General features: G+C 51.4%; 1 protein-coding gene across 5 annotated transcripts in view; it reads right to left on the minus strand.

Annotated features, from left to right (window-relative positions):
* The window catches only part of NR5A2 (nuclear receptor subfamily 5 group A member 2), a 137,534-nt gene extending 115,707 nt beyond the window's left edge, over positions 1–21,827 (minus strand). Inside the window, exons 1-4 of one of the 5 annotated variants that reach the window (XR_005361815.1) lie at positions 10,085–10,123; positions 6,057–6,175; positions 4,361–4,502; positions 1,112–1,758 (exon numbers count right to left, since the gene is read on the minus strand). Coding sequence is in view for 4 of the 5 variants with exons in the window: in XM_038541948.1 (XP_038397876.1) it covers positions 1,112–1,758; positions 4,361–4,502; positions 6,057–6,175; positions 10,085–10,166 (990 nt within the window). In the remaining variant the exon portion in view is untranslated. Of the gene's footprint in view, positions 1–1,111; positions 1,759–4,360; positions 4,503–6,056; positions 6,176–7,288; positions 7,393–9,793; positions 9,868–10,084; positions 10,242–21,534 lie in introns of those variants that run through there. The other 4 variants (XM_038541949.1, XM_038541948.1, XM_038541951.1 and 1 more) reach the window with 4 other exon arrangements.
* Positions 21,828–23,270: the final 1,443 nt, after the last annotated feature.

Here is a 23,270-nt window from a genome sequence, read left to right on the forward strand (position 1 = left end):
CGGTGCTTAATAAAGATTGCCGTGAAAAGCACTATCCTCCATTTGCACCCACCTTTCGTGCTCCCCAGTCCACCTACGCAGTTTCCAACAGCCACCCTATACATTAAAAGTCTGCTCTGTATTATTGTCCTTCTCTCAATGAAGTTTTAAATCTCCTCCAAAAGTCCTAGGTGATCAGAAGCCACAGATCTTTGGCCACCGTGTCTGCCTCCACGACAGTAAAAGGAAGAAACTGATTTTGTAACAGATATACTGAGAAAGCAAATCCAGGATTCACCTTTGCTCTTAAAACAAGAATGAAACCGGTGACCACCAAATATGCTTTGATAGCTACTCTTAGGTTCTGAACTTCGATATCACTTTCCCATATTAATTCAGTCTTAAGTTTCAGGAAATAAAATAATTATGTAGTTAAACAGAGATCCTTATACAAACATGTACTGTGTTTACAATGTACCAATCCATTAAAATCAACGACAGACATAGATTATGAGAACTAAAACCCGAGCCAAGTAGCCTAGCACTCACCATGTGCCCAATCCCCATCCAATGACAGTAAACATCCTATCGGAATCTGCTCCGAAAACAAAGGCTTTACCAACCTAATGTCAAGGTAAACAGGTAGTAAATACCTATTTGACACTGCTAGCCAGTGGTATCATTTTCATTCTTTAGGGTCTAAACACAACTAAACATCGGCATTTTTTCTTTTAAATCGGCATCATTATAATACAGCTTTTTACTTGGCAATTCTTAAAAAAAGTTCACTGGGTGCTGGTTCACACTGACTTAAACTTTCTAGCCGTAAACCACCTGAGTTAAAGGAAGTAAGTGAAGACATTCCACTACTCAGAAACAAAAACAAATTTCCTGTACTTTACATGAAATGCCACGCCCCCCCCCAAAAAAACTAAGAGGTACGTAGAATAAAAAACCCCATAAAGTGAAGCTGCAATAGTCCTGAAGTCAAGGTCTTAAGATTCTTCTACTCTGCAAGTCATACAGAGAAAAGTAAGGAAAACATATTTTTAACACCAAGAACATATGAAGTAGAAACAGAGTTAGCTCTCCCTTGAAAGGGGATTTTAAGTGGTAACAGCTGGTGACATACCTTAAGTTCTCGGAAGAAGATACTACTCCTGGCCCACTCGACGATGGAGAAGAGGGTTTGGTCAGCCATTTTGCACATAAGCCCAAACGTGCTCAGCTTTTCATGCTTGCTTCGGTTGGCCTGCTCTTGCTGCAAATAGGCCATAATTTTGGCCTGGACTTGAGGCTCATCTGGCTCACACTTCAGAAGTTCCAGGATCAGATGGGGGATGCTTGCCGGGGAGCTTGTCTGGTAACTATCCATGTAGGAATAGCCCATTATGGACTCTGGTGAGCTGGTGTAGGGGTCTGGGTACTCAGACTTGATGGCCCGGCTAGGAAAGTGACTGTAGGTTTGGTAACCTTGCAGGCTGCCGAGAGGTGGCATTGTCATGCTAATGGGGGATGTTACAAAGGGACTTCTGTCGTAGTCTGTAGGAGGCAAGGCAGCGTGGTTCAGAGGTAGGCCTTTGGAGGCAGAATGGATGTTCTGAATTGCAGAAGAGATGGTGAGCTCGGAGGGCATTGCTTGGATCACCTGAGACATGGCTTCTAGCTTAAGTCCATTGGCTCGGATGAGGGCTTTCTTCTGTTGCTTTAGGGCCCTGTCTCTCTTGTACATTGGCCCAAATTTATTCCTTCCCCCACGCATTCGGTCAGCCCTTACCGCTGTGGGGAAATAAAAAATAAAAATAAAAATAAAAGGAGTAAGGGTATAAATAAGATGCAAATTATTAACATTCTCCAAGTATCTAGGAATGCTGAAAATTGACCACAGGTGTTAGGTGTGTGGTTGCATTACAAAAGCCCACAAAGCTTCCCCCTTCTTCCCCAAAAAGCCAAGTCCTCTTTATTAATGAATTCTTTCCTTTAAGTGTTTGTCATCAAAAAAAAAAAAATTATTTTGGATGCATAGGAACATAGTAACCCTTTAAATTTCATAATCTTTCCTACACACAGGAGATAACTTCAGATTGCTAAGAAAGAGTGTCAGTTTCTATTACCAGAATTCTCTTTACAGAAACCCAAACAGCTAAGAGGAAAAAAAGACAAAATCAACCCATTTCTGGATCCAACTGTGAATAGCCTCCCTTAGACTATCTTCCTCCCTCAAAGCTGTTTTGCCTAATTTGCTGCAAAAGGGTTGAATACATGCTCTTCCTGGAAAATCATTTTCACCTGGACTTGATGAGCACACATCAGATAACCACCAGTTATTGTTTCTAAGGTAAGGAGGACTGGACATAATTAAAGCAAATTTATTTCAGAAGCTGTCAAGACAAGCCCACCATTGCAGCGCTGCGTGGACTCTGGGACCATGTCTAATAAGTGAGTTAGCAGTTGTCTCCAAGCCCATAGTGGCCAATGGCAATTAGAAAGAAAACAGTGACTTCTGACAGCTTCTGATGTGTTGAAATTGCTGGAGGTTAAGTTTTTGTGCTTTTTATCTTAGGATTAGTATATTATTAAAAATTTATTGTGAATGCTAGGTATCTAGAATATTGTGCAAGTTTTTCATCTGGATGATAATTTATTGAATATTCAACTGTTCCATATTACTGCTAAGGAAGTATAGTTTATAGTTATGCCCCACAAGTGACTTACAATTACTAATACTTTTTAAGGTAAAGAAATGCAACCCTTTCCCCTCATTAAAAAAAGAAGAAGAAGAAGAAGAAGAAGAAGAAGAAGAAATAATCAAGTGAGACACCATTTGAAACCACAACATTTACTTGTGTGTGTGTTGTTTTTTTCAGTAGGCTCCCTGCCCAGTGTGGGGCTTGAACTCACAACTCGGTGAGATCAAGAGACCCATGCTCTACCCACTGAGGCATCCAGGCATCCCATATTTATTCTTTGACATTTTACCTTTTGAGTCTCCTACTATAGTATGCATCTCCCACAATATTTGGCTGTTTGGAAAATAATAAAGTGATTGGTAATAAAGAAATTAATGAGCATTTCTTTCTTGATCTTGTTCTCAATCTCTTCCTAAAGCAAGACAGAGTTAACAGTTCTAATCATAACCAAAGTGGCTACTTATATTGGGAAAGAATCTACAAGCACTTCGGCAGATTTGCCGGAAATCTTTTGAGCATTTCTATCAAGTCTGAGAGCCACATAACAGGAAGGCTCCAAACAAAAATAGCCTGTGCCTCAATGATCAAATAAAATGCACGCTTGTATGTGGCAAATAAGTGATGTGTATCCTTGATTATTTTTTATTTGCACTAGAGTTGATCTGTGGAAAGTCAGTAGGCTGGAGGCTAAAAAACAGCAACACACCATAATAGTCCATGAACTACAGATTATTTACAGTGATCACATAATAACTTTACTCCCTGCCAATCTGTACATTGTAAGTACCAGTTCTACTCTCACAACATAAAATTTAACATGGCTTTTGGGGAACCACTATCTTATTCCTGTCAAACCAATGTTACTGATTTAATAGCTCATTATTTTTCATGTTTCCTACTTTTCAACTTCATTTTGCAGCTTTCGTCATTATCTTAAAAAAAAAAAATAAAAGAAACGTGTTTTCCCACATTATCAAAAATGATACTCTCCACACAAGAGACTCCATTTCACAATGAAAGGCTGTAATTCTTGCCCAGGAGTCATGAAATTAATAGTAACAATTGTGACAAGGGAAGAATTTAAAGGATTAAAATCAGACTTCTACTAGATTTTTTACTAGAACATCCTTGGTTTGAAAACGTCACGTATTTTTTTTTAAGTTTTGCAAATTTTAAAAATTTGTTCTCAGTTGAATAGCTTTAGTCTTGTTTTTATCTAACCAGGCCTTTTTATTTTTTTAAAGATTTTATTCATTTATTCATGAAAGACACAGAGAGACAGAGAGAGGCGGAGAAGCAGGCTACATGCAGGGAGACCGATGTGGGACTCGATCCTGGGACTCCAGGATCACACCCTGGGCCGAAGGCAGGCGCTCAACCGCTGAGCCACCCAGGGATCCCTAACCAGGCCTTTTTAGTGTCAAATCCATCTGCTCCCCAAACTAAAAATTTTTTAAAGGTGGGGGAAGGGAAACTCCAATATTTATAAGTTTTTTTCCTAGTAGACTTCACCAGTGTTTAAATGATCCTCAGACTGTTCTGCTGACAAAACATAAAAAAATATCTTACATTATTGTCCATGGTGTTAAAAGACTAGGAAAATAATGTTACCATATTGGAAGTACAATGTTATTTTAAATCCTATGTCCTTGGAGAATTTTAACAGGCAGTAGTCTTTGGAAGAAACTTACCTTCTAGTTTCATTCCAACACTTAGACATTTTTGAAATCGACAGTAAGGACAACGCTTTCTCTGTGTTTTATCAATTTGGCAGTTCTGGTTTTCTATACATGTGTACCTTTTATTATTTTGGACTGTTCGCTTAAAAAATCCCTACAAAACAGAGAAAATAGTGAGACATATTATAAATCTAACACCGTCTCTTCCATTGTTTCATTTTAAGGAAATCACCAATAAATCTTTTCATTGAACCAATGAGCCCTTCCGTGGCTCTGTGGTTTGTCTTACACTTTAACAAGACCAACCCTCCAAAACAGCACTGGGCCAAAGTGGAGATTTTTCTAGTACTGGAGTTATATTCCTAGAATTACAACAAATCTTAGGAAGATTTGGATACATACCATTTCATCTCAACAGTCAGAGAAAAACACATTCTATATTAACCAGTATCTTTTTAAATCTGTTTTCTTATTAACTTCATATTCCAGAAAGTTGCTCATGGAGATCTGTACTGTTTGTAAGCAGTGTGATAGAATTTTAGTGGCAAACCATTGTAAAATGCCAGTGGAAAATCTGAATAGCAAAACACCCCAGATTTTTTTTTTTTTTTTTTTTTTTTTACAAATGTCAGCACTAGATATGTTAAAAGCAAAAAGATTTAAAGAGTAAAATGGGAAAGTGTTCATAATTCCATTGGAATACATTCAAGTTGTAACTCTGTAAAAAAAAAAAAAAAGTTGAAACTAATGGCAAAGAAAAGCATGTGTAGCAGAGAGCTAAATTTTAGCAGTGTGCTTTTCTTGTATTGCACCCAAAAGAATTTATCAAAAACAAATTTTGTTAGCTTCATAATACAATAACAGCTTTACCAGGATGGTACATTCTTTATGTTTATCCTACTAGCCATAAAGTGAAACGATCTTACTTTGTTACAGAGAATGAAGGGATTTTTCCTGGCGATGGTTTAAGTATTTGTAATTGAGCTTTCTACTTTAAAAAATGTTGAGAAATACCAAGTATCAAGTTGACTGGGAATATATCAAAAAGATCTAAGATAAATTCTTGATCTATGGTTGAGATTATTATGAACAATATAAGTACATTTTACATGTTAAAACTTCTTGCATTTAAATAGGTCATATAATTTATTTATGAAAGCCACTCTTACTATAAACTGAGATGTGGATTCTTATTCTTTATGATATAATTTCAAAAAATCTTAAAAACTGTTTTTGGAATAAATCAGGATAAAAATCACACGGTTGAGAATTTAGACTTTTATCTGTGGATAAAAAATGTTTAGACTCGCAGCACAGAATACCCTGAAGTTAAAATATATTTAGGAAATACTTTGTCATGTTCCCTCTCAAGAACAACGGTGCTTTAAATATATATAAGTCAAGCAAAATCAATATTTAGGACTGTTAGAAAGAGAAGTCTTTCTACAGATACATCACTTTACTACCATAAAATATTTTAAAGCCACGAGACTGGCAAAGTTTTCTAAACAGCATACATTTTTTTTTTTTTGCCTTTGGAATTAAATCAAACACATATTTCAAAACATCATCTCCCTAAGACTAACTCTTTCTCTCATTTTTAATTGAGTCCAAAAAAAGACAGCCTAAATTTAGGTCTAAAAAGTAATCCAATGGTTTATTTTGGTTTTGAACCTTCTATTTGTCACATAGCAACGTGTAAGCAAACCTTGCAGCTTTCACAGGTGAGGAGCCCATAATGGTATCCAGACACTTTATCTCCACACACCGGACAGAGCTCTTCAAGATCTTCATCGTAAGAGTAATTCACCATTTTAAACTGAGACACTGAAACAAAAGAAATGTATACACATAGCTAATTAATTCACTAGGTAGGTTTTAATCCTGCAGTGAGAAAGCATTTTGGTTAATTAACTGGTGGGCAAACATCCCAGGTACAATATAAAATAAAAAACACATATTTTTAAAACACCTAGGCACCCTGAAAAACTATTTTTATGCAATGAACATAAAACATCTTTTGGACTCCACCAGCGTGCACTTCACTTCCTTCTCTCTCTTTTTGTTTTTTTTTTTTTTTTTTTTTAAACTTAAAAAGAATTCCAACTTCTGTTGTTAAGAATTTCAAACTGACCACTGTGGAACGCCTTCTTTCACAACCGCCCCAGGCAGCAAATCAGGGTGGAAACGCGAAAAGGCAGAAAGGGAACAACCTGGAACTCCCCTTAAAGCCTCCTGAAGTCAAGACCCCAAAGTGTCCCCCGCGCCCGGAGGAGGGAAACGGGCACACCCGCTCCGGCCCTGCGGGGGGGTCCGAGGCTGCCAGCCCTGGCTCAGCAGGCCCGCGGCTGCGACCTGCAAAGCCTCGCCGCGCGCCCTGAAGCCCCGGGCGCCTGCCTCCCTGCAGCGGCCGCCCTGGAACCACAGCCCGCCGCTCCCTACGTTCCAATCTGCTGGATTAATTGAAACCTTCAGCTCCGCATGGACAGGGCTGCTGTTCTGCATACTTTCATCTCTCCACATTTGAAAATCTGTAAAAAAGGATAATGATAAAGGAGGAGAAGAAGGGAGGGCGCCCGGAAGACAGAGAAAAAAAGAGAAGGATGCACAGGAGGGTCTGGTGCAAAGTAGACAGGTCCTGCGTCGCCCTCAAGTCAGGCCCTGCGATAGAGTTCCCACGGTGCGGATCAGCAGTGCAAACCGGCGACACCTCGAGACCCCTGCTACGCAGCGGTGGGGCCTCCGGACGCGCGCGCGGCCCGCGGAGGGGACCCAGCGCCCGCCTTCCGCCGGACGCAGCCCTGCCAAGGCGCCCTTGCAGCTGAAAGATGGGTAAGCCGCGCGGCCAGGACAGTGGCCGGGAGACCCCAGGCCAACACCCGCCCCATTCCCTTCCTGGGACCCACGGGGGCCCCGTCTGGGAGCGCGGACGGCAGGCACCTGCGGCTTGGGGCAGGTCCGCGCGCCCCGCCACCGTCCCGCGAAGCCCGGGGTGCACTCGCCTCTCGCCCCTCGCTCCTCGCTCGGCGACACACAGGCACACACGCACGGCCCAGCTTAAGTTAATCAGTGGCATTTGCAGGGGGCGGGGCGGAGGGGGGCCGGGGGGAGGGGGAGCCGACGGCCGGACAGAAGTTTCCTCTGATTTGTTTACCAAAAAGGAAAGAGAGAAGTGGCCCCCACCGCATCCCCGAAGTTCCCGGCCACTCCATCACCGTAATGCGGCCTCTTTGCCCAGGACGCCTTCTTTTTCTGTGCCTTTTTTCTTTTTTTCTTTAAATAATAATAAAGTTCTTTTTCACTTCATGGATTCTGCAGGCCTCCGGAAGGGGCCCCGGGGGAGGCGAGGTCACCGGCACCACCGGGAGGCTGAGGTCGCGCACCGACCGGCCGAGTCCAGACGCCTCTTCCCGAGACGCGGAGCCCTGGCCTGGGGCTTCACCCCGCGTGAGTGAGCCCGAGTTTGGGGACACGGGGAGGGGTCCCCCGTGAAAGATGTTGCGGTGGAAGCAGGCGCTTGGGGCTCCGAACGAGGCAAGTGCGGGGATGCTGGGCGCGGTCCTCCCGGCCGAGCCTGCCCTACGAGGTCGCGCCTGGGGCTGGCGCAGCTCGGGGCTTGGAGGAGCTGAGGGTTCCAGAACTCGGTGAGCAGCCCCAGCTCTCCCCCAAACTTGCGTGTGTTAGGCTTGGGGGGAAAAACTGCACTCTGTGTCCTTTTCTATTCCCCCTTCGCCCAACAAAGTAAACTCCTAACTTCGCACCTACGGGGCACAGCGAGGCAAACGTGTGCAGGAGGATGTGGTGCCCACCGCGGGGATCCAACCCCCAAAAGGACCGGGCCTGGAGGCGGGGGACCCTCTGGGACAAAGACAGAGTCCGGGGGGCTGGCTGGGCACTCGCCGCTGTGCAAGACCCGGGCACCTTTCGGTTTCCCAGGTGCTGTACCCGGAATCCGTCAGGGCAAAGGAGTCCCTGAATTAAGGAACTGGGGGACACGGGGGGCCTCGTAAAGCCAAGGCCGCGGAGAGGCAAGCGGGGAAACCCGCCCCAGCAGCGCGCGCTCCGCTGTCCCGAAACCCAGTGGCGGGTCCTCCTCCTGCTCGGACCAGGGCGCGTCCCCGGCGGAGGCCAGAGCCAGGGTGACGGCCGCGTCCCCAGACACTCTCGGGGTGCAGGCCGCGGGGCCCAGAGGCAGGCGCGCCCGGCCCTCCCTCCCCACTCCGTTTTCGAACCCGGAGCTGAGCGAGCGTCCGCTGCCTCGTCCCGCGCCCGGGCACCGCGGAAGGCCACCTGGCTGCCTGGGGGCGGGAGGTCGCGTCCAGAACGCCCCTCCCGGACTTTGCAAGGACACGACTGCGGTGGCATTTCCCTGCCCCCGCCCCCGCCCCCGCGACCCTCACTGCGGCCTCCCCCACTTCTGGATGCGGCGTCTCTCTGAGCGTCTCTCCCCGAGTGTCTCGGAAACGCGCGCGCGCAGGAAAGAGGAGCAGAAACTTTCCTTTTGGACCCAAGTTCGCGCCGGCCTCGCGGGCGCCCCAGGGCGGTCTCCCCCGGCCGTCCCCCTCCGCGGCCGCGGACGCGGAGGGCGCAGCCCGAGCCCCTGGCGCCGGGTCCCCCGCGTCCCCACGTCGCGGGAACCCCAGGGGCGGGCGACAGTGCCCGTTTGGGGCAGCCGGGTTGCTCCAGCAGCCAGCCAGCCCTCGAGCGAGCCTCGGGGACCCCGCCGGCCGCCAGCCCCGAGCCGCAGCCCCGCGGGGCGACGTCCGGGCCCCGGGCCCGAGCGCTGCAGGCGCGCCGCCCACCCGCGCCGCGGGGCGCACGACCCCAACCCCGGCTGGGGCTCGGCCCCCCGCCCCCCGCCCCCGGCCCTTGCAAGTCGGCTCCGGGGGGTTGGGGGAGGATGGCAGGAAGCCCCCGTGCTCCCAGGCCCGCCGGCCCGCACATCCTGCGCGCGGGCAGGGGCGAGGATGGAGGAGCGCCGGTGACTTTTCCTAGCATTGTTCCCTCCCCGGCCCGGAGCAACTGCGAGAAACTTCCGAAGGGCTCGGCCTCCAGGGCTGCAGCCGCGGCTCCGCCAGCACGGCTGGCTCGGGGCGGCCGCTGTCAGCGGCGAGGAGCCGGGAACACAGGCAGGACCGCATCCTCCTCCCCGCTCTCGGGCCGCAGCCGAGGCCCGAGGCCACGCCGCGGCCGCGCCTCCCTCCACCACCTCGGCCACGCTCGCGCAGAGGGCGCGCCTGGGGTCGCCTCGCCACCCCCCCCCCGGGCCTGCGCGCGGTCCCCCAGTTGCCCGAATTGCGGCGCGTCCCAGCGACCGCGCGGGCTCTTGGCGGTGCCCACGCGCGTTCGGGCGCCGCGGAGCCGAGGAGCTGGGGGCCACCGCGTCCTGCCCCTGCGCTCCCCAGCACACGGGAGCCGGTCCCCCTGCGCCCAGAGACCGAGAACCTGCTCCGGGTTCCGGGAAGACGTTCCATTTCTCAGAAGGATCTTCTTATTCTGAAGTCTGCTTAGCCCGAAGCTACCCCCCCCACCTCCACCCCTACCCCCGCACCCCGGGTTGCCATAGAGCTCGGAGCCTCGCTTTTTTCTTAATTAGAAGCGGCCAATTAGGTTCGGCTTGGAAAACCTCCGCCCCGCATTGTTCAAGAGCCATAAACTTTTACGCCGGCCGCCGGGGGTGGGGGGCCCGGGAGCGCAGCGCGCAGCTCGGGGGCGCGGGGCGCGGCGCCTCCTTACCTTGCATGTTCTCCGGCATCTGCCCCTGTTCCCCATGCGACCGCGCCAGTCCCAGGGCTTCCGTCTCCACTTTGGGCAGCATGACCAGGCGGCCGCGGGCGGGGCAGGGGGTCGGCGTCCGTCCGGAGGCCCGGCACCTGGACGCGGGACGGAGGGGCGCCGGGGGTGCTCGCGGGGCGGCCGCTCAGGACCCGCGAGCCGCGTCCAGCCCCGCAGCCCCAGAGCCGCCGGCGAGCTGCCGGGGGGCGCACGGCGGGAGACGCGCCGCGGCGAGGTCGGCGTCCCGGAGCCTCTGTCTGGCTCGGCGAGGGCGGCGGCGAGGAGGGCGCAGCTGCCCGGGGCGCGGGCGGTGGAGGCGGCGGCGGAGCTGCTGCTGCTGCTGCTACTGCTGCTGCTGCTGCTGCTCCTGCTGCCGCGGCGGCTGCCGCTGCTCCCGGACGGCTCGGGCGCCTCCCCCCCCGCCCCCCGCGCCCGCCCTGTGGCTCAGGATCGCCAGGGGTCCCTCGCTCCCCCGCTCCCTCTCGCCTCCCCCCGCCCCTGCCCCGCTCTCCGCGTCCCTCCCGCTCGCTGTCGCAAGTGTGGAGTTGCGCGAAGTTCCGACCTCCCTCTCCTGCCCCCCGTCCTCCTCCCGCGCGCCCGAGAGCGGTCCTCCCAGCCCCGAGGGCAGGGGCGAGCCGGGGAGGACAGGGGAGGTAAGGAAGCCGGGGCTCGGGGAGGGCCGGGCTGGGGGGGGATGCCGGGGAGCGGGGCCGCGGGTTCCGGCCTCGGTCGGACAGCGGCCGCCAGCCAATGAGGACGAGGCGCTCGCTCCCGGCCCCGCGCCGGCCCGAGCTGGGCAGCCCGCCCTAACCCCTCCCGCCCCACCCTGACCTGGGGCGGGGGATGTGCGGGCGGCCGGCTCTTCCCGCGGGCGCGAGGCGACCTCTGTCTGAGCGCCGCGGCGGAGGCGGGGAGGCCGGGCCCGCGAGGTTCCCGTGCGCGCGGGGGACGCGGGAGGGACGCGGGCGGTGCGCGCGGGGCGGGGGCTGCAGGGCCGCTTAGACACCCGCTCGGACCCCCCGGGGAGACGGGGCCGGCCCTCCGCGGCCCCAGGGTGGCCTCTCCAAAGAGCCGGCCTGCTCCCCGGGGTCTCCCGGCTCCGGGACCCCCTCGGCTTTCGGTCCGCAAGGGCCCCGCCGTGGGCGCCGCGCGGCCCGGCTCCCCGAGGAGACCTCAGCCGCGCGGCCGCGAGCCCGGCGCCCTCTCCCGCCGCAGCAGCCCCGCCAGCCCCTCGGCTCCGCCACAATCGCTCCGCCGCCTCCCGCCCAACAGCGCGCAGGCGGCGGGCGGACCGCCTGAATCTTGCTGAACTGTGTTTCCACGTTCAGTGCAAAGACCGGGGCGCGAGGCTTTCCTCTTTTGCATTCTGGGGTCTCTGGTGGGACAATCCACATGAGGCCCAGAGGCCCAGGACTTTAATAAAGTTTTAAAGAACCATCTGCTATGTAAGCTCTTCGGCCACCAGCCCAGCCACATCTTCAAAGTTTTCAGATCTCATCCCAACGAGATGAAAAACATTTTTTTTCCAGCCTCGTGACTGCATATGAAATGCCTCCTATGCAGTGTCTGCTGTGAGATCGGGTAATTATCAGAGTCCACCCACAAGGGGGTGAATTTGAATCTCAAAAGATCTGAATTTATTCTATTTGAATGGCCTAGAGATCACACATTCAAACTGCCCAGTCCAGTATTTGATGAATTGAAAAACACTCCAATCATCGCCATGATTAATCTACACTTTTATATGAAATGAGTTGTTCGTCACCCACTGGTGTCTGGCAATTCAGATGCTGTTGGCTCTCTAAATTCTTTTTTCTCCCTTTTTTTTTTTTTGTCATTTTGTTCTTCCATATATATTCAGAAGCTAAGTTATTTAAATCTCAGTTTTGTGGCATCATCAAACTTCATAAAAATGTCTCGACTTGGGAGGAGGCAGACTGTCCATGAGTTTGTAAAGTGCAGTGGGCTGTAGTTGCCAAAATTAGTGACCCTTGAGACGCTGGGATTTCTGTGATAGTATCAAGTAGCACCGTCGATCCATTTTCAATATTACTAGTTGTTTTAAGTACCATCGTGAATTAAATGTACATACGAATACGCACATAGTTCAGAAAAGGAAAGGAATTAACTCTCAGGGCTAGAATCAGTTTGTGTGCCGTGCATTGTGGATTCGGATGAACTCTGAAAATCAGTTTATTAGAAAGTCTTAGGAGTGCCCTTCACTACAGTCAAAGAGCTTATGGGGACATTTATGTTGCACCCTCACAAACACCAGGCTGGCAGCTATGAGGGACTCCAGACTCTCGGACCTCAGAAGAAGCTTCAGGCTCTCAGTGCCAGAGGGACAGTCCTCTGGTTGGTAGAGCAGAAGGAAGAAGTTAGGAGAGCTGAAAGTAGACAGAGGGCCTGACGTATATTTGCAGCATGGTGAAATGCTCCCCTGGACTTGAGGCAGAGCCTGACCCAGCCAGGGCCAACTTTGTGATCACCTTCCTAACCCAGCTTCAGCCCCAGAAGGGGCGTGTTTAGACCCTACTAGCGTCCTTTCAGTCCAAGGCCGTCTGGTCTCACCCCGCACACTCCAAACCAGGAGTGATGGTGACAAAGGGCCAGCTGACGTTCATTTATCCCCTCCCCAAACCAGAGGAGGGGGGAGGGTGCATAAGGGCCGGTTTCAAAAAGCCACCCTCTAAAAAAAGTAATGCACACTTGTATCACAGAGGACAGGTCCCAGGCGCCTTGCATTGTTCTGAGACTCTCGTCCAGGCTGTGGCGGGGAACCCAAGGGGCATGGAAAGTGCAGGAGGTCTCAAGCAGAGAGAAAACGTGGGTGCTCCCGGCCTCCTGCTCCAGGGAGAGAAGTGTTCCCCAGGGTCAACCCTATCCCAGATCCCCTGGGGACGTCCAGAGCCCTGTCTGCGCTGCACAGGGCGGAAAAGCTCCCCCTGGAACCGTTCTAGTCAGAGACTGAGGGCACAACTCACCTTTTAGCGGTTTTCTCCTCAAGGAGTTTAGGGGAGCAGTAAGCACCCCCTACCCTGGGGAGGACACAGGGGGCGGGGTGGCGGCACCAACCAAGCTCACTTGCACCCTGCAAGTGCATCCTGCCCCCACCCTCTCAGTCCCCTCGTTTTGAATGTTCTGGGGCCCTGACCCTCCAGTCCTGCTGGGCCGGGCTGCACCGGAGCCCCCCGACAGCCTGGCGGTGACCCGGGATGGGCCTGGGCATCCCCACAACACCCTCCCGGAAGGAGGGGGACAGGAGGAGGTGCCCCGGGTGGGCCCCCTGAGGATGGTGCTAGGTTGCAGGGGCAGCAGCGAGGAAGAAGAGCCAAGTGGCGGAGAGAGGGGGGAGGCATTCGAGGTGGGAGCAGGGAGCGGGGCCTGTCCCTGTCCGAACCCACCGACAGCCCCGCGAGCGGCTTGGAACACCGAAGTCCCCCGCCCCCGCTCAGCCAGAGGCATCTTAACCCGGCGTCTCGGTGGGCGCACATTTAGGGACCCCCCCCCCACCCCTGCGGGGGACTTAGCTGGCGGCGCAGACCACCGAGCAGAGGCCGGGGGCCGGGGGAGGCGGTTGCGGCCGCAGCCACGGTGCGCATTCCCGATTGCGTCCCCGCATTCCTCTGCCAACTTCTGGCAAACTTCTCGCCCCTCGCCCCTCGCCTCCCCCGCGCCTCCCCCTTCCTTCCGACGAGGCTGGTCTCCGGGGCTCGTCCTTCCCGGTCCTGACTTTGTCTTAAAGCATTGATTGACGGTTGCAATTATAAAGGATGATGGCTCGGGGAGGCTCCCGCAGCCTTGATGAGCCCGAGGAGCGCAGTCCTGGCATATTTTATCCAGGCTCAGCGTTACGGGGCCGTGCGCCCCACTCAGCCGGCCCGCACCCCCCACCCGCGGGCGTGTCACCCGCCGCCTCTGCCCGGCGCCTGCATCTCAGAGCGCGCGGGAGCAGCCTGCCCTTGACCTGACCCGGGCACTGCCGGCGGCCCCCGCGCTTAACGCGTGCAGGCTGCAAAGGGAGCGGGCAGTGGCACGGGTTTTTAGGACTGGTTCGGGTGCCCTGGGCTCGGAAAATACAGGTGCCCACGTAGAAGTGCCACTCATCCCGCGCGCCCGGGTCGGGGGTGGGGGTGGGGGCACTCGCACAGCTGCATTCTTGGAGACAATTTCCAAAGGCCTCCTCCTTTGCTACTTTTTGGTGTTTTTAAGAAACCAGCATCATTACTCTTCTCGTAGCATGTGTCTAACTCTCAGCCTCAGAAGTAAACCTAGATTTTGTTTTTTGTTTTTGCTTTCCGAAAAAGTCTCCACCAAGTGGCCCGGATAGCCAGAGGTGAAAGAGAAGCGAGCTTATCAGCCTACTGAAAACTCGGGCTCGGCCTCATTTTCTCCGCCCCTCCCACTACAAAATCCCATCAGAAGCCACTTTAGCCTTTCTCTGAAAATTAAGTTTAGCTAGAGTTCCAGAGTCCCGCTCCTGAGCCCAGGGGGCTGGCCTATCCGCCCCCACCCTCCCCTTTCCAGGCTCCCCCAGCCGGGGGCCAGAGCACTTTGATGAGAGGGGTTAAATTTCAGCACAGACCTACAAATTACCAAGGGGCACCGTACTGGCCAAAGCTTTGAAAAAATAAACTTGAATAGGTGAGAAGTCTTGCCTAGTTAAAAAAAAAAAAAAAAAAAAAAAGATCCTTTCCTGGTACATGTGTAAGTAACTACTTGAGACCTCATCCACCCCAGCCGGGAGAGCAGGAGGAGAAATTGCCATCAATTTAGACACACAAGCCCGGGAAAGACGTGGATTAGGGGTAGCCAAAGGGGGATTGATTCACGATCACTAGGAGAGGACCTCAATATATCGTGGTCCCAACTTCACTGAGGGGGGAGTGACAAGGTGAAGCAATTATCCAGGTGATCTGGGCTCCTCCGGCCCCTTCCCCCAACCTACCTCCCACCCTTGCCCTAAAGGAAAGGTGAAGTTTTCAGAGGGTTGGGCCTGGATTATCGTAATCTGCATCTCTGTAAAAAAGAAGAGCTTCCCAAGTAGACTTTTTGGCTTCATTTTCTTTGGAGACTATTGCCCCAACCCAGGGGTCCAGGCGCGCCCCGCTTTGGTGTAGCCGGTGCCCTTCTCGAAGTGGGCGGGCAGATCCGGTCTGGAGCAGGGCGCTGGCGAGGGGAAATACCCTTGGGTAGGTGGTCCAATCTAATCTAGCTCTTCCTCTGTCATTGAAATGGAGATGTGGGTCAGCCCAGCTCCAAACTGCGAGACGCCACTGTCGGAGCCACCCCGTAGGTCCTGGGGACCACGCAGTGCGGGAGCGGTGTTCTGCAGGTCGGAGGGGGCGCATGCAGGGTTCTCCCCCCCCAAGCCCCCGCCTCGACCCGGACTGGGAACTGATCTGGGCCCCGGAGGCCTCAGGGCCACCGTTGCAGCGAGCCCGGCCGGACTGCAGGGGACCTGAGGGCAGGGGCTCAGCGCCGTCGAGGCCCTGGGCTTGGGAAAGCCCCCGCGCTGGGGCTTCAGATCTTGGGATCGATGGGCGCGGAGCTGGGTCTGTCCACCCCAGGTGGCCCGAAAAGAAAGGGGGGGCTCGCGGTGGTCTGCTCGCCCTCCCGCCAGCGGTGCGAAGGCGGCCCCAGGAGGGGGCTACGCGGTCGCAGGCTTGGGGTGCCGGCACCTCCCCCAAGCTAAGGCCAGTGTGACGAATAGGACGCGGTGGCCCGCGATCACACAGGCTTGGGACCGTCCCCCCCCCACCACCACCACCAGGGTTTCTCGTCTGGAGACTGGGGATGCGTGTGGGGCACCTGGTGCGGGCTTCCCACGGGGTTTCTATTCAGTCCAGGGCAGGTGGCCGCTGGAGCAGGTGGGCTTGGGGGCCGAGGCTGTGGACGGCCAGGTCGGGGCACGGGTCAGCAGCCACTGCAGCAGCCGGCGCTGCCTCGGGGACCACCATCTACCTCCCTAGGAAAACGCCCCGGTTTGTCAAAAGTACCCAAAATCGGGGGGGGGGGGGTGGCTGTGTGTGCTCAGAGTATCCCGTTTGGCCCTCAGGGTAAGAAAAGGGCCTTTTCTCTCTGAAGTCTGTCAATCATTTTGAGTGGTTTCTCTGCCCTCCTCCGACCCACCAACTCCATCACAAATAGATGCTCCCCGAATGTTCTCTCAATTCCCAGGTCTGTCAGCGGCTGTGGAGTTGCCAGCATACAGTCCATAACTGCAAGCGAAACTCCCCGCCCCCCCCCCCCCAGACTCCAGAGGTCCTCTCCAGGAACCCAGAGCGCAAGACCCAAGGTGCCCTCCTACCTGCTTAGCTCTGCCCCAAGGCTCTCTTCTCCCACCCTGCTCCACCCTGCCCCCTACGTCTCTCCCCATCCCACCCTTCTGAATTCTGCTGGGATCTGAGTTCCACGGTGCAATGAAAAGAAAGATAAAGAGCCAATTCCGAAACCGTCTTCTTAAACCCAAGATGCCTTTTGGAAGAAAGTCTGAGTAGATAAACATTGTTTTTAATCATAATTCCTTTATGTCAACAAAGGCAAATCATCACAACTTTGAGGAAAGAGCATGGATTTCAGAATCACATCCACGAGCTCCGTTTATAGTTCACTCCCCTGACAGGGCAAGTGATGTTGGGCAAATCACGTGACCTTTCTGATTCACTTTTGTCATCAGTAAAATTGTCAACAAACTTTATAATCGCATGAGACAGTGCCGGTAAAGCAACATATCATTCTGTTAATAAATATCAGTTCTCCTCTATATTCATCTCTTTTCCTCTAACTTTAGCCACACTCCTCTTTCTGCAAGGAAAATAACTAGGGAGGGAATCGCTAACCATTCTAGAACGATTTAAAATAAGATCCTTCCAGTGGGAAGTACTTGCTAATTTAACTGCAGCGCTTGACATAGTCCTCAGGGACTTAATTACACCCTCAGATAAAACTGCTCACCAAAAAAAAAAAAAAAAAAAAAAAAAAAAACTGCTCACCAAACTGCTGCTGTTCACCTGTATTCAGATTATTTGAAGTTTAAAAGTTAAGTGTGTCTTTTCTTACTTATTACGTAAAAACACTCATATCAGAGCTTCCCAAAAGACTAAAAAGAGGCAGCCTTTAATAATTTGTCTGGTCAGGTTGAGTCCACCTGGTTCTTCCAGGCCTAACCTCTCAAGCTCACGCTGGTTATATTTCAACTCTTCCCTTGGGGCCTTCCCAAACATCAAGGCCCCCACACTCCTAAAGCTCCTTGAAGCCAACTGGATTTCTCACAGAAGTTTTTGTTCCAATAAGGTAGAGAGTGGGGCAGTGAAACCCGAAGCAGTAGCTTTATCCTGAGGTAGGTTCTAGTCTTCAGGAGCAAGATGTCTGACTCCTGCCCTGCATAAAGCATCCCTGGAAGTGCTTGGGGAAGCTGGGCCTTCAGGGGGGAGTCTGTCCCAGAGCCCTTCTCTAGCTCATCTCAAGTTCAAGGCTGAATTTAAGATAACCCTAGACGTTGTGTCTTGGGAGAGGCGTTAAGTAAAAGAAAAAAAGCTCTACCAAGCCCCTCTCTCCTCTCTGCCTCCATAAGTCTCTCTTGGTTTATTAGAAGTGATGTTAAGGAAATCCTTTGGCTCCAGTTAGAACTTGTAGATGAAGGTCAGCAAGGAGAGTTTGGGAAGCACCCTGTTGGAGTTGGGCTGAGGCAGGGAAGGAGAAGAGGCATCAGAATTTAGCTTCCTGGAGGGAACCGGCTGCCTAAGCCCAGCAGCAAGAATCAGAACATGGATTTGGGTGACCGAGGTTCCTAACAGCACTGCAAATAAAGCCGGCCAGAGTTTGGGGTGGCATAACAGGCATTTTCTACCGCATGATGTCTACTTTCAGAGATCAGTATGGGCACAGAGCTTACTGGAGGTTATTGCTGGAATAAAATCAGATTCTGAGAGTGCTAAGAGGACTAGATAACCAACTTTATACAGTGTCTCAAGAGTGTTTGCATTGTGTATCATGTACTCCTAACTATGCAGACGCAACTTCCTGTGGACATTATACAACAGCATCCTGAATGGGTATAATGTCCATAAATGCACTTAATCTGAAGAATTACGTGAATTTAATACAAATCAAAGCAATAATGTTGAGCACGTTGCAGAAGAGTCATTAAATACTTGTTATTTTTCAGGCCGTTCAGATTTGGCTCTTTTGTTAATATGGACAAATACTTTATTCTTTCTTTTTCTGTTTCTCTCTTGTGCTCTCTTATGTTACTACTGTATATCATCAGTGAAATTGCCCCATTTGGGAAAAAGAAAAAAAAAAAAACCACCTAAGCCAGAAACCAAGAACTTGGACAATGTCCCAGAACTAGTTAACTTTAAGGGAACAATCTGGTTATAACCCGAAGTCTGCTGCTTTTACACCACACTGTGACTATCTTGCAGGTAGGCAGAGGGAGCAATGGTGTCTTATTCCCACTTTTCTGTAGGAGTACAGACATCTGTACACAGTTTTCATGGAACCACCAGTGCGCAGAGAAGGAGAATGTTATGGCCACCCAGGACCCACAGAGACAGCACAGAGGCACATTTGTTAGTACAACACAACTGAATTAATGTGGAGTGGGGAACCCTGAGTGATCTCTACCTGCCTTGGCCTCGGTCTTGTGAACCCCTCCCCACGCCATCCTGATGGGCCACCTCAGTGCCACTGCAGAGACCGGCACCCTCTACAGCTGCACCTGCGGATTCCTGTCGCCGGGCCTGCCCTGGCCAGTCAGAATCCAAGAGGCAATTCCTCTTAGGGCCGGGGTCAGTCCCAACTGTTCAGACTGAGGGCTCACAACGTCCCCTTTCTCTGGCAGCCCGTTGGGTGCCTGGCCTGGCCAAGAAGCCCCCAGGAATGACCTTGGGGGCCACCCCGGGCGCAGATGGAATCGCAGGTACTGGGAGAGGGAGAGCGCGGGGTCTGGACCGGCCCGGGCCGAGCACCAGCTCCGGAAGGAGGTTTCTTTGACCGGAAAATTGGCTGGGATCTGCTCGTCCCGGGACCTGGCCGGGAAGTGCCGGGAGCTTTAGGGTTTGGAGGTCGCCTCGCTGAGCGCCGCACCCCCGGAACTTAGCAGGCCCTGGGGGGGCCCACGTCGCGCAGGTTCTGGCCCTCTGGGACCCGGACGCCCCACGCCCGTGGGTTGCAGCCCTCCGCGCGCCCGGGGCGCACCGCCCTCCGTCCTCAGCGGGCCCCGCGGCCTGGGGCCCCCCGCGGTGCCTGGGACGCGGCGCGGAGACGGGGGCGGGGTCGCCCTCCGCGGGTCGCCGCAGCTCCGGGGGGGGAGGGGGGAGAGTCGGCGGAACTCCACCAGATGCGCCACCTCGGGATCCCCAGCCCCGCCCCGCAGCCCCCAGGCCCCGCGCCCCCCTCCCCGCCCCTCAGACCCCCACCCCCCGCAGCCCCCAGGCTCCTCCCCCCGTGCAGCCCTCCAGGCCCCGCCCCGCAGCTCCCCAGGCTCCGCCCCGCAGCCCCCAGGCCCCGCCCCACAAGCCCCCTCGCAGGCCCCCCCCCCCGCGCAGCCCCAGGCTCCAACCCCGCAGCCCCCAGGCCCCGCCCCACTACCCCCCCCCGCAGCCCCAGGCCCCGCCTCCGCAGGCCCCAGGCCCCACCCCACTAGCCCCCCCCCGCAGGCCCCACCCCCTCAGGCTCTATGCCCCGCCCCACAAGCCCCCCGCAGACCCCCCCCAGGCCCCGCCCCCGCAGAGCCCCCGCAGGCCCCAGGCCCCGCCCCACAAGCCCCCCGCAGACCCCCCCCAGGCCCCGCCCCCGCAGGCCTCAGGCCCCGCCCCACAAGCCCCCCGCAGACGCCTCCGCAGGCCCCAGGCCCCTCCCCACAAGCCCCCCGCAGCCCCAGGCCCCCCCCGCCCGGCTCCAGCGCGCTCTCGCCCCGGGAACGCGCCGCCAGTCCCGCCGGGAGGGGGTGGGCGTGAGCGCGCGCGGCGGGTTTGCGGGCGAGAAAGATCTGAGATGCTTCGGGTTTCTCTTTCACCTGCTCGTGCTCGTATTTCCTTTTTATCTGCAGAGCAGCCGATTCTCTGTTGCGCTCTGATTGCTTTCCTCGTGTTTTCTTTTTCGTAAGTACAGATTTTTTGGGGGGTGGGTGGGGGAGTTACCATTTCCTCAATGGATATACTATAGGGTGTAGTGGCCCATAAAAAAGCAATCTCTGCACTCAGTGGAGTCAGCTGGTTATCAAGGGAGAAGGAGGAAAAGCCCAAGCCTTGATTTGGCTTCTTGTTTCAGCAGCGGAGCTGGAACTCGGGAGCTCCTGACAGGCCCCTGCGAATTCGCAGGGAAATTCCAGTTCCAAAGCCCAAGAAAGTGCTACAGGAAGGGGCACAGGCCCTTCCAACGCTAAGGGAAAGGAAGGAGGGCTTGACTGCCAGCTGACTATTAATTACAGGCCACTGGAAGTCACTTCCTTTTAGTCCTTTACTTTTAGGATTAATTGAATGTATCCTTGCTGTAACACTAATATTTTTTATTCTTCTTAGAAATGAAAATTAGCTTTATTTACCTCCATTTATAAAAGCAACCCACGCCCATTATTTCGAGAAACAGATAATAACCCTTAAATTCTAATCCTTAACGATGGTGTGTGTGTGTGCACATGCATATACATACATATATATTTCCATATATATTTATTTATTAAATACATATATTGAAAATACGTGGATTTTGCGTGGCTTTTATTTATCAGAAAAACAAAAGATACTCTATAGTGTCTGCAATCAATGAGACACCATAGCGTGGTATGGCTTGAGGCTTTACAAATATCTGAAGCTATTTGTTAACGTTTGATCAATGATGCCTCCATATGGTTAGCTCGTTTCAAGTTGTTCAAATTGTAGCTTATTATCTCTGATTAGAAATTATCAGAAAATATTAGTGATGAAATATATATATTATGCATTTTTGTTTCTGTTAGAGACTAATGAATGGACGTCCAAAAACAGTGGATATAATGAATAATATTGAAATACCCATTTGCTTTTTTTTTTTACTTTAAGCAAGATAAATGGGGGATCCCTGGGTGGCTCAGTGGTTTGGTGCCTGCCTTTGGCCCGGGGCATGATCCTGGAGTCCCGGGATCCGGTCCCATCTTGGGCTCCTTGCATGGAGCCTGCTTCTGCCTCTGCCTGTATCTCTGCCTCTGTGTGTGTGTGTGTGTGTGTGTGTGTGTGTCTCATGAATAAATAAATAAAATCTTTTAAAAAAAGATAAATGTGTGATACATACATGGGCTTATGTGCTTTTAATAGACAAGAGAAGCAATGGCTTATAGTACTAAATACATCAATGAGTTTAAATTACTTGAATTAATGTAGTAGCAGAATAATAAATGGATGATAAATAGAGCAATTCCTACTTACCAATAGGTGTAAGTCCGTGCTTTAGAGAATCTTGCAAATTTCCAGTATCCGAATTAGAAGACATTCTTAGTAAAATTATAGGTGATCCTTTGGTTTAACGCAGAAATCATTGAGTATAAGAAAAAGTGCAGCTTGTCAAATTTTGTAGCCCTTGGGAGGTCACACAAGACTACAGTAACCTTTAGTGAAAGTTAAAAAAGTAGCAAAAAAAAAAAAAAAAGAAATCTAAGAATTCAAAAAGTTACAAGTAAGTCCTTCCCTGGACTCTGTACTTTTTCCAGCATTAGTGGCCTGCTGTAAACCATGTATCCAGTTACATGATGGTTTCTAATCAGAAGAATGGAAACTTTTGATAGGCTTAGATGTATCACATGACTCTATGCTAGTTGATAAGAGGACCCTGTTATAAAGTGACAGCAAAAGAGATAAGAACTCCTGGCAGATAATGGCAAAGAAATGATTAACTCAGAAGTGGAGAGGTGCTATGCAGCACAGAGAGTGGAAAGTTGTAAAACTGAGGGGTCAGAAGATCATACCTGGTGGATAAAACTCCAAACCAACTTAAATCTACTAACTAAACTTAAGCTTGTGTCATACCCTCTTGATGTCATCACCTCTTTGCAAAGAGGAGGACAGGCGTAGCTCTTCTGACCTCTGTAAACATATTTTAGATGATAACATTAGGACACATTAATTCTTTAAATGATGACTAGAGATATGATTGACACTTTAAAATACTACAGGTAGCATTTCCAATCTTATGGTCATTTATTTAATCATGTGTTGTCAACCAACTTTTTAATCACACCTCTTCATTAGCTGCAGAGTTAATCTTGGCTTGTTTGTACACTGGTCAGTTGATGAAAAGGACAGCCTATCTCTTTACTCCAATAAAGTAAAAAATTTATACTTTGAGGTTAGTGCTGGCAAAGTGATGAATGTATAAATACATTTTCCATGATTTCAAGTTATTATTCTTTGCTTGAATCCACAGGGAAAAATCTGGATTACTTCGCCATGAAAGAACTATTACTAAAATGACCAACAGTAGTTTTAGGTTCTTGTTAAAGATCCTTATTGTTCTTCAAGGTAATAAACTATGGATTCTTATAATAATGCATATCTTTTCCCATGTTGTGGAACAGTTTGGTGTTTTCTTGTTTGTTTTGATTTCTCGAATGAAGCAAACATTTTTCCTATTGTATTTAGATTCTAGTTTAAAAACTCAAAATGTTTATGTACAGCATTTTTCTGTTTAGAGATTCTACTTAGAAAACTCAAAATGTTTATGTACAGCATTTTTCCCATCAAAATTATATTTTCTTGGATTAGATTTCACTGCATATAATAGAAAAGTCAGAATAAGAGTGGTTTAAATAAAATCTTAATTTTTCTCTTAGAAGTCAGATGTAGACAATCCAGGGATGGTACAATAGCTCTACAAAGTTGTTCAGAACCTGATTCCTTCCATTTTACTATCCTTTATCTCTTGTCTTCATGTTTCAGAATGGCTGCTAGAATTCCAGCCATCATTCCATACCAGGAAGCAGTATGTAGAAAGGGCAGAGAACGCATACTTCTTTTTAAGAACATTTCAGGAAAGTACCACATAAACACTTTGCTTATATCTCACTATGCAGAAATCAGATACATACTTACCTTTAGCTGCAGGGGAGGCTGGAAAGTGAAGTATTTTAGATGTACAAGCATTTCAAACTAAAAAGGATTTGGCGATT

This window comes from Canis lupus, chromosome 7 (assembly GCF_011100685.1).
Source record: "Canis lupus familiaris isolate Mischka breed German Shepherd chromosome 7, alternate assembly UU_Cfam_GSD_1.0, whole genome shotgun sequence".
NCBI lineage: Eukaryota > Metazoa > Chordata > Mammalia > Carnivora > Canidae > Canis > Canis lupus.